Source organism: Solanum tuberosum, unplaced genomic scaffold, assembly GCF_000226075.1.
Source record: "Solanum tuberosum cultivar DM 1-3 516 R44 unplaced genomic scaffold, SolTub_3.0 scf00017, whole genome shotgun sequence".
Lineage (NCBI taxonomy): Eukaryota > Viridiplantae > Streptophyta > Magnoliopsida > Solanales > Solanaceae > Solanum > Solanum tuberosum.
Window position 1 is genome coordinate 820691 of NW_006238943.1, and position 11265 is coordinate 831955.

At 36.8% G+C, this 11265-nt stretch overlaps 1 protein-coding gene across 1 annotated transcript; it reads right to left on the bottom strand.

The window, feature by feature from the left end:
• Window positions 1–136: 136 nt before the first annotated feature.
• On the bottom strand, window positions 137–11265 carry LOC102593071 (ABC transporter G family member 28). Its single transcript, XM_006340145.2, has 14 exons — window positions 10795–11265; window positions 9704–9780; window positions 9083–9349; window positions 8690–8753; window positions 8453–8599; window positions 8219–8253; window positions 7510–7583; window positions 5730–6619; window positions 4944–5240; window positions 3065–3544; window positions 2324–2472; window positions 1777–2066; window positions 1550–1680; window positions 137–1018 (listed from the first exon to the last, which is right to left on the bottom strand). The coding sequence occupies exons 1-14, from the start codon at window positions 11034–11036 to the stop codon at window positions 862–864; spliced, it is 3300 nt and encodes a 1099-aa protein (XP_006340207.1). The 5' UTR covers window positions 11037–11265; the 3' UTR covers window positions 137–861.

Here is an 11265-nt window from a genome sequence, read left to right on the forward strand (position 1 = left end):
ATTCTTTTTCGATCTTCTTTGATATGTTTTTTTCTTGAGCCCAGGGTCTAATTGGAAACGACCTCTCTACCTCCCAAGGTCTGCGTATACTCTACCCTCCTCAGACCCCATTTGTGGGATTACACTGGTATGTTGTTGTAATTTTACTCTATTTACCAACAGGCAAGCTTGTGCACAAACACAATCTCTCAATGCCAACTGAACCTGATGAGAAGGGTGCAGGCTTCATTAATGAAGTACCAGGACTATTTTTCCTCTTTGCTTATCCAAAAAACATGAGATAACTTAACCAATCAGAAAAAGAAAAAGAAAGAGAACATGAGATAATTTTGTGAACAAAAAAGATTTACTGTCTACTTATGCTGTCAACAAGTTGGCATTATCACATTTGGCTGTATAACCATTTACATAATTTGACATTAATATCCTGATCTTTATCAACTTTTGGGGTATACCCTCCAATTTATGAAGTGTTTTCTCAGTCAGATCCTTGTCAACTTCATGAAGACAAGACGGACATTCTCGGTTATTTCTCTTGAGGTTCGAGGCTACATCACGAGGCTCAGGAACCAGGTAGCATCAATCTCCTAGAGGAACTACTATTAGCACATATTACACTAGATTTTTCACCTAAAGATGAAATAATCATTTAACCTGTTTAATTGACTCCTGCTGCTATATACCATCTGTTTCGAGTAATTTACATTTTTGGCAAGAATCATATCAAGGTTATGTACAATAATCTTCACAAGGGACCCAATTTTTTGAGGCTTCCCAACATTTTCGTCATGGTTTTGAGTCTGTAAACTGACTTTTGTCCTTGTATACCAAGTGATGAAGCAAGACAGCAACAAACAAGACTTATTTTTTCTGGAAAGTTATCAATAAGAAAAATGCTACGCAGCGACTGATAGCACCAAGAAGGATGAGTTTTAGTAAGCAAGGGTACCAATGATCAAGTGCATAGCCCCTTTTCCTTAGTACACCACATCTTGTGATCAGCCACACCCCAGAGTACCTAAAGGCCAGGAAAAAGAAAAAGAAAATGAAAATGAAGAGAAACAAAAAGAATTTACCCTCGAATGAATGATCAACATATGACTTCTTAAATCCCAAAATATGAGGTGCACTTGATGTTCAACAACTGATGGCTAATGATTAAGGTAGAAGGCTAGTAATAGGTAGCTTCGCATTTTGCTTTTCCTTACCAGCAGGATTAGTATTATTTTATTATTTCCGTGTTTCTCATTCCTAGTTTTCTATTACTATTTGTTGTCTCATATGCTTCGGTTTTCTAACTATCCTGTTGTTATTGCTTATGTTTCCTTAAATGCTGTGATTATGCTTTCCTTGAGCCGATGGTCTATTGTGAACAGCCTCTCTAACTGCACAAGGTAGGGGTCAAGGTCTGTGAACACTCTACCCTCCTGAGGCACTACTTGTGGTATTACACAAGGTATGTTTGTTCTAGATTTCAGGAAGTATTTGTTAGCAAGGTTAGCTGTAATGCAAGAGGAATTTAGACATAATGGAGAAGGATTCACCAGACCTTTTAGCATTTGCAATTACGAATGCTTCCAAGGCCCACTTTGAATAGATATAATCTCCTACTTTCCCCGTGAATGAGCTACTGTCCTTGCTTGCTATGAGGGTCAAAACAACTGGTAGCAACACCGACCACTGAAATACAGATTAGTTTGTTAGTAGAGAATCATGGCAATAGAGAATAACAGTTGAGTTGATATGTATTGCATGATCAAAGTTCTGAGTACACACCAGTTGAGCTTGACCAGGTTCAAAGTAGATGGCAAGTGCATAAGCTATCCCGGTAACACAATATACAACACAGAGCAAGACGAGATAATTATCCAAAATCGATGATCTTGGATTGTTGAAGAAGTAGAACATTGACAGATAAACTGCAGGCTTTATAATTGTATTGATATGGTCAACTGTATCCTTAGCCATAAAATATGCCAAACCGCTCATGCCAGATGCACTCTCTCTCCAGTAATGTAATTTATCTAGAGAAAATGATCTCAAAGCCGCAATCTTTGTGAGAAGAGCTGGAAAACATTTTTGAAGATTAGAACTAAGGTAATGAAGATATATGGAAGAGAATTCTCCCAAGTCCTTTTCTGAAATGCTTTGCTTCTTTGAGATATTAACAGCAAGGAGGGTGAAAGACAATAACTGCAATTTAAAATTGAGATTTTTTTCTTCTAAATTTGCAAATAAAAATAACGAACTGTCTTTAAGTCATCAATTCTCTGAATAAAGATTAAACTGAAGTATATACACTGTTCTGAGGTTTTGAACTTACGAACTGCAATGACGGTGTAAAGGTACCCCATGAATCCAAAGGTTTCGTCACTCACTTCAGCAAGTGTTCCCAAACAGAGTCCAGCAAGTAATAGAATAAGAAAATCAACTGCTTGTATCCTGGCTTCACGCAATCGCTGCTTGCCGACCCTGACAATATGAAGTATCATAAATGTCAACCATCAAAACAAATGCAAACTCAAAAACATTTCTAAATCAAATAAAAGAACTGGGCACACATTTTTCCTCATGAACTGTCACATGAATACTTCCCCCTAAATGTCCGTAGAAGCTTCTCAGTTGGTCATGCTACCTAGTTGCTTTATCGTGGTTCTAATAAAAATTTACTCCCTTCTATAGTCTAACTATATAAAAGAAAAAGTATACACATCTTGAACAATAATTAGAAGGTATACAACTGAAAAGGAGAAACTTATATATTCACATGCATCTTGAACAATAATAAGAAGGTATACAACAACAACAAACCCAGTATAGTCCCAAAAGCGAGGTATAGGTAGGGTGGAGTATATGCAAACCTTACCACTACCTCAATGAGGTAGAGAGACTGTTTTTGAAAGACCCTCGGCTCGAGTAACGAACATCACAAAACAATACAGAAGTAGAGCAGCTAACAGGACAATACAGAAGTAAAGATGACATAGAAAATAATAAGGAAAACATAACATAACATACCAAAGAATAATTATAAGGTATACAAGGAGAGCAATATTATTATTACCTTCCAAGGAAATACTTATATTGAAGCAAAACACCAGGGGTTTTCCGATTGGACAAGTCTGTCCATGCCAAAAAGTTGAATCGAATGCGGTCCTTCTTCTGTTCAACATTGGATTTAACATCTGCCCACAGGTCTGCAGATTGTTCGGAGGTAACAGTTGCAGGACTTGTTAAATCAGCTGAATTGTCTCCAACCGAAGATGCTCTTGATCCAGAAGATTCTAGCATGTCTGGTGGTATGGGGTAACCATTATGAAGCATCCATCTGAGGGGAAGATCTTTATAGCTCAATCCTGTGCTTGGGAGTTTATAAATTCCTTCTAAAATATCAATGAAATGATCAGGAGGATTAACGCGATCAGGTACAGTTATTCCAATGCCTGCAAAGTACTCTTCAACTGTCTTTACTGGTCCATGATATACTGTAAGGCCACCCTTGGCTAGAAGTATCAAATCATCAAACATTCTGAACAAAGTATAGCTGCAAAAGGATTGTAAGAGATTTGGTTGGTTATTTCAGAAAAGATAATTTTCCTTAATAGTATATTACATAGAACCAAAATGAGACTTTGTCAACATCCCAAATGTGGTTGTTTTCCTTCCATATCGGTTTGGTTCAGCCAATCTTCAGTACAATCCTTTATTCTGGAAGATCCTCTTCTAAGGTTCGAATTTGATTCACAAATTTCATCAACTTCTTGTCCCTCATTCTTAAGTTCTCTAATTGTCCCTCACATCCTATAACTTTGCAGGTTGAATAAAGGTCTCGTTTTCACTTCTCACACGTGGTAAGTTCTCTCCGCGGAGTTTGAAGGCATGATTCTCAAATGTTGTTTAAAATTTTCAAAAGGATCTCTTGACTTACTTAAATTAACTATTACACATGAGTATTTATATGTATTCTTCAATATGCACCTATTTTGTACATGTATCATACAAGCATCTAATAATTCATGCATCCACAAATATACGGTACTTCATTTACACATTTTAACCCAAAAGTTCTATTATCATTCAAATTTCAATACAAAGTTCAAACTTCAGCAAATCTAGCTATGAAGTATGTTACTCCCTCCGTTTTATTTGATGTGTCCTAGTTTGACTAGGCACGAAGTTTAAAAATATAATGGAACTTTTGAATTCTGTGGTCTTAAAGGTGAGTATAACATACCAAAAGTACTGTGATATTAAACAAGACATGTCATTCCACTAAGGGAGTGTCATTAATAGTAAAATGTTAAATAAGCCATGTCATTCCTCTGAGGGAGTGTCATTAATAGTAAAATGAGAATATTGGAATTAAAAGCTTCCGAACAACTAAATAAGAAAGGTGACATTCTCAATGCATATACACACTAAAAAGGAAAGTAAGACACCTAAATTGGAAACGGAGGGAGTTATGTTACTTCTAACCTACCATGGACAAGAAACCCAAGAATTTTGAAGCTGAGAACCGGAGTCAAAAGTTTTTCTGAAACAAGATGCTGTGTAAGCAGACCAAAAAGAGGTCTTGAGTTTGAGTTGCATTGCCATTTAGACTTCCACGAACTTGGTCCCAAAAGATGAATCAAGTATGCATTTGAGATACAATGTTTGAATCAATAGAGAACCTATCATTATTTGTTGTTCTTAGAATTAGGGTTTTAATTTCCGCAATTCGAAATTGCACCAATTATGCTGGAGGAAAAACTACTTAAATTTGTTTTATGGTTATAATCCCACATGTTTCATGATTGCAATATGTTCACTGAGTGCGAGGATAAACAAAAAGATACTGCAATTGATAAAAGTCAATATGATAACCACCAGGGAATGCAGATGGAAGAAGATGAATAAAGTAAGACCAAAAAAACTTAAGAGTCTATCATTCGTAACATCACCTTGGTTGGTGCACCACCATGCATACATTTACTCCTTCAAGAGCTTCACGACGAGTTGCTCTGAGCAACAGTTGAGATGAAGAGCTATCCAAACCAGAAGTGGGTTCATCTAAGATTAACAAAGAAGGTTCCATAACCATTTCCAGCCCAACATTGACTCTCTTCCTCTGACCCCCAGAGATGCCTCGCTTTTCCACTGTCCCCACAATAGAATCTCTCACAGGTTGCAATCCCAAGGACTCTATGACTCTTTCAACAACTAAAACCTTTTCAGGTTTAGGCAAATCAGCTGCCAACCTGGAAGAGTGATTCAACAAAGAAGAGTAGACTAACATCAGATGAATATAGTATCAAAAAACAGCAAGCTAACAAGTGAAAGCAGTAGCAAAAGGCAAACTAACTTCCTTTTGGATAATATAACCTGGTCATATCTCTGCCTAGTTTGTGTTTGACAATAATAGATGGCACAGAGATTTCAGACCCTCACATGAATACTTTGAAAATCCATTGACAAGTATCAGACAGTGGTTTCTGACAATAATAGGTAGGCATGTAGCACTCCAGAATAAGAAGGAAAATAAATGCATGACCTTTCCAATCAACAAACAACTGGAACCAGTCACCACCAAAATGTAGAGTGTAGACTGATGGTTGAAGTCATGAAACTAATGAAGCAAAAGAATGACATACTAATGTTACCAGTTTCAAAAAGAAAAAAAAAATGCCATGCAGAAAAGATATTATATGAATGCATAGATTCGTACTAACAGAACTACAATAGCATACCTGCACCGAGCACTAAACCAAAGATTCTCCTCCACAGTTAAATTTCCGTGTACTATGTCGTCTTGAGGTACAAAGCCAATGATTTTCTTGTATGACTGCATCGGTTCATTCTTCCCATTTATGAGAATCACACCATTCATGGTACACCCAGCAGCCTTCCCAGTCAATGCAGAAAGAAATGTTGTCTTTCCAGCACCAGATGGACCCATAACAGCAGAAACACGGCCAGGTGATAATTTTCCTGATACACACCTCAATAGATGCTTGTTTTTCCCCTTCAAAGTAAGTGTCAAATCTTTGAAACACACCTCAATGGGAGGTCTAGTTCTAATCTCAATATCACTTGCCATTGAGATTACACCAGAAAATGTCAAATTCTTATTCTGCTCCTGCATAGCTTTTTCTTTCTCAATTTGACCATATGCATATTTAAAGATTTGGCTCTTGGTTTGCAACTTTTCAGCCTTAGGCTTTTTCATATTTTTGTCCCCAATCTCAATATTGAAACCATCATGACTATCAGGATCTTCTTCAAGCTCTTGCACCATCTTTGTGAGGTTGGTTTGCTTTTTAGCTTTGGCGTGAGACATACCTAAGGGCAAGGGGGGTAAGGCAGCTTCTGAACGAGATCTAGCGTGACTAGGAGCCTTATGCGGATCCTGTTGACTTACATATTTCTTCCGGGAGAATGTCCTTGACAATTGAGATTGTAGACCAGTTGCATGCTTGCGAGCAATCTCTTTAGCAGATTTCCATTTCTCACGTGCCTGTACATTCTCCCTTGCACTTTTTGCTGCGCGTTCTCTGGACTTTGCATATTTTCTCTCCCTGCTGCTCAGCACTTGGTCAGAACAGTTGTATATAATGACAAGTATAAGTGTAATTCCACCCTATTAGAAATGGAAACCGCAGTCACATGTCACACTTCGGTAAAATATAAATCTTAGCCCAATTAGATAATAAAATATGCATGTTTGTAGATGAAGCATGCCGAGTTTACATAAGTCATATCTATTAGATGCCTCTATGAAACACAAAACAAGTGTATAAGTCAGGAAAGATGGGAAGTCTTTTCAGATTAAAGGAGCACTTGTAAACTCATGCATGACATAGTTCAGTTGACATACTTATAGAACTTTCACATTTTGAATCTCTAACAGGCATCCATTGCAAGTGTATCAGATGTTTCAGCAAATGCTGCATGAATATGATTATTACAAGGAAACATGGACATTAGATTTGACGTTCATTGTTGATAATTAGCAATGTCAAACTTACTCCTCAGTGATCAATTGAGAACTCCAAGAAATGAAGTTAATTAAATTAGAAAACTTCAAATGAAAAGAAGAAGCAAGTTATCGGAGAAGCTTGTTGGTTAGTTGTGACTTGTTACAGATGAAAATCAAATGAGAAGGAAATGTAAAATGCTATATCTTGTGTGATCGGTCCTTCTTTTGGGTTCAATTATGCTATTTATGCAGCCATTATTCTCCTGTTATCAGAAAAAGAGGAGTAGAAGTTACGTCCAGACTAATCCCTCCCATTTCCACCACCTTCGGTAAGGAAATAGCAGACATTAGCTGAAGACAAATCTATTCTTTTGCAGGTTCATTTCTGTTCTTTCTGGCATGAATTACTCACTTTCCTTCTCCCACTTCAAACCTAAAAAAATTAAGCCATACTAGCTAACACGCCAGGAGCATTCTGACATTATCTCAAAAGTAAAACCTTATATAGACAATCAATATTTGTACAGCATAGGAGTGAGGAGATAACTTACAAAAAACATAATACCATAAGCTGTGATATTTTGATTATCTGATTGTGATTCACAAATAGCTAATTTATAGCAGCCTGCATGTCCATAATTATAGATAAATACTTGATGATGATGGCAATGTTAGACCAGAAAATATTTCCAGAAATAGAAATCGAGAGGTACATGCAATTAGTTGTTACTTAATATAACTTTTCATCTTGTGGTATGATCTTCAAGTTACAATTTCACATATTCTGTAGCATGACAACTATATGATGTCTCATCTCATAAAAAAGAATTCCAGGAAATCTTTCTCTTAGTAGAGAAGAATGTGAGGCACATCCCGCCACCAAAATAACAATCTTGGTAAGGTGGATGTCCAATCATATCTTTATACGTCCTGCTCATTTCTAGTAATAATTATTGGATATCCGATCCATCTTACATATTTTAACAGTTCTAGTAGCCTAGGCAAAGAAGATAATTGGATATGACAGCAAGCAGAATTTGCATTATTAGTATTCTTTTTTGTATTTCACTTGGAACCTCACAAGCTGCTATGACACACCAAGGAAATTTCTTTTTTCAAGTGTATCCTTCTTTTTCCTTCTGTATTTTTTCTTTTGAAGTATGGTACAAGTGAGACAACACAACCAAACAGGCATTTTATGAAGCAACACAGAACCGAATACAGAGACAAAACAGACTATCACATGAGATGAGGACTTACTTGTTTGAGATGTAGAACCAGTTCTACAGTAATGCCTGGAAAAGCATAAACAAACAGTATGATAAGAGAATGGATTAGCATGAGCTTCTAATATGAGTAAAAGGATGAGCCGAGTTAAACAGAAGTAACATTTTGCTATTTGCTGCCTAAACAAGGAGAGGGGGGGGTGGGGGGTGGGAGAAGAGAAAGCATGGTAAGATGCATGCTTTCCGGTTTTGGGATAAATATAAATACCCTTTATTGCAAGGAATCTTTAGTGCAGTAGTTGGACAGTAAAATCCCGCTGAACAAAACAGTTCAGTAGTACTCATAACATCAGCCCAGACATCTGCTCCACCGCAACTATGATTTGCCTGCCCCGGAGGAGGTTGATAACGGTACCTTCACATTTTGAGGCAGGAAATATTAGTTGAAGGATGCAAAAGAATCGGGTCAAGTAAGAATAAGAACTCCAAAGATTGTGAAACTTACGGTTCACATGCACCAGAGTCATCATCTAGATCTGAAATAGGGCAATATGCACCTAATGGGCAGGCTTCAATCGGAAAATAGGAGAATAAACAAACATAAAACAGATATAGATTAAAAAGAACAACCATAAAATTATGCCAAAGGTGCAACTTATGATTGTTTGTCAGATAAGCAAATTCATCACTTCAAAATTTTGTAAAGATCACCTCAAATACAATAAGATAAATAGAAACAATGTCTTGATATCAAGCAATTCTGAAATGATAGAAAACACTATCTCTTGATAGTAAGCAACTCTGAGATGTTGTTTGGTCCAAATTGTTTGACCACGTCTACTTCAGATAGTGGTCATGGTTTGAATGACTTAAAGCAAATATTCTTGAAGATACTTACGTATCATGCAGGTGAGACCACGAGGACAGAAAAAACCTTCACAACAAGGTTGACAATCAAGAATTCTAGGTGGCATTTCCTTTGCATCTTTAAGGCGAACCAGATTACCTCCAACACTACATGCCCATCCTGGCTCGCATCCAGGAGCCCATGATGATAGATTACAATTCTTGTTAGGTTTCAGGTTACCTCTTCCACCGCCTTGCGTTAAAAGTTGAGAAAAGAACTTTACCTCTGCTGCTGTACACAAGCGCTTTAGTACATCACCTATTCGACCACCGAAGACGTCGTGAATATGAAAATAAAGACAATAGAACAATTAGTAGATAGCTCCACAGAGTGATCTTACCATGTCAATGGTAATAGAAGCAATCAAATCTTAATTGCAGTACTTGTGGAAATTAACTATTGATCACCACAAAAGTGAACTTGCTAATCGAATGTTTAGCAACCCAAGGAACTCATATTATTAGCTTATCAGAATAAGTAAGGCTACACACCACATTTTTTCATAAGTTCCTGAATTTTCATGATGCAGAACGTATAGAACATTATGAATTAGACCAGCAAACTTCGAACTAGAAAATATACAACCTCAGAATCTTATCCAGCAATTGGTACCTTTTGTCTGATTAATGCATGCTGTCAAAAAATCTGTGTTTTCGGTGAAATTAAAAGCCGCGTTCCACTCAGCATCCCTACAAAACGATCAGCATTCATCAACTGTAAACTAGCTTTCAAAGTTCTTTAGGATGAATTAACAAAGCCAACACTATAACAACTAAAGTGAAATAAAACTTAGGAAATGCTTTTGCGAATTGGCTTAATGACATATGAATGGAAGAATATACTTTCCTACAGCAAGATAAGAGACGGTTTTCGAGATAATTTATCAATTATGAAACAATTTAAGATTAAAGTACTACTAAGATAGTAAGAATACAACCACCAAGACTTAAAGTCTAATAGTACGTGTAGGTATTATTAAGGGTTCAATTCTTACTGTCCCCCTTCCACGATCCCCTATGCATCAAATCTTAGTCTAGTTAGGTTGACTACAAGAATCTTCAGTATCCATGAAATTCTATTTAAACCTGTCATGTAATCCAATATTCAATGATTTAGGTTTTCTAACACTTGAAAGGATTGTTTTGGTTACTGGTCAGAGATGTATGGATTAGTTATACATGAATTAGTTAGGCAAGATTTAGTTATTCAATCTTCTATCTTGCATAAATAATACATAGATTCCCTCGTAACTTGTACATGTATTAGTTATGCAGGATTGTAAACTCATAACCAAACACCGTACTTGGTGTGCTGAATTTTATACATAGCAGCTAAAATGCTACCAAAAAGAGTACTACTTATGCTTACTTCAATACATGAATAATTCACTTCCTAACCAGTGACCAAACGACCCTTAAATCCTCGGCATTTTCTAATAACATAACAAATTATAACTAGATTAAAAGACTCTTGCCTAATGAATACTAGACCTAAAGTAAGTCTACTACAAGTCATGTTCATTAATTGAACTAATAGGCTTGTGATTCCCTTGAAATATTAGTGAATTTGCTGTGTAATTCCCCAATGCTTTAAAGCAAATGCATTCAACCACTCTATCACCATAACGACGTTGAATCGGCACAAAGATTGAAAAATAAAATAAAATCACGCATGCTGAAGAGAAATCGAGAAAATGAGCTTACACATCATCGATGCAGAACTTCAATTCATTGGTAACGGTAGGATCAAACAAGGAAGTGAAATTGCTAAAACTGCTATAAAGGACCTGGGCCAAAAGAGGCTTCGAACCAGGATTACCGCTCTGCTGCAGCTGCTGCTGCTGTGCAGCGATTTCATTCACCGAGATGATGAAAAAACCCAAAAAAATTACGAAGATTCGAACAGAGGCATTGTTTTTCTGCCATTTCTGACTGCACATTTTCATCAAGGACCATCACAAGTGTGTGGATTTTGCAGCTGATAATGAGAAGTTTAATTTTGGGATGAAATTGGAGAGGAAATAGTGGGAGAAAGCTAGGGTTTGGGGGCATGGAAGAAGAAAAATGGTGATTTCTCGGAGGGAAGAAATGGCGGGGAGAGCAAGTAGGAGAAGAGGAGAGAGATGACATGCATTTTGTATTTGGGCCGTTAGATTACGCAACCGTATTTTGAAA

Excerpts from the sequence above, each read along its gene's own strand:
- LOC102593071 (XM_006340145.2), bottom strand. The coding sequence starts at position 11,036 with ATGAAAATGTGCAGTCAGAAATGGCAGAAAAACAATGCCTCTGTTCGA. Across the intron at positions 8,254-8,452 it reads AAGATTCCTTGCAATAAAGG|GCATTACTGTAGAACTGGTT; the intron begins GTATTTATATTT and ends ATGCTTTTCCAG. Across the intron at positions 1,019-1,549 it reads GTAATTGCAAATGCTAAAAG|GTACTCTGGGGTGTGGCTGA; the intron begins GTCTGGTGAATC and ends CCTGGCCTTTAG.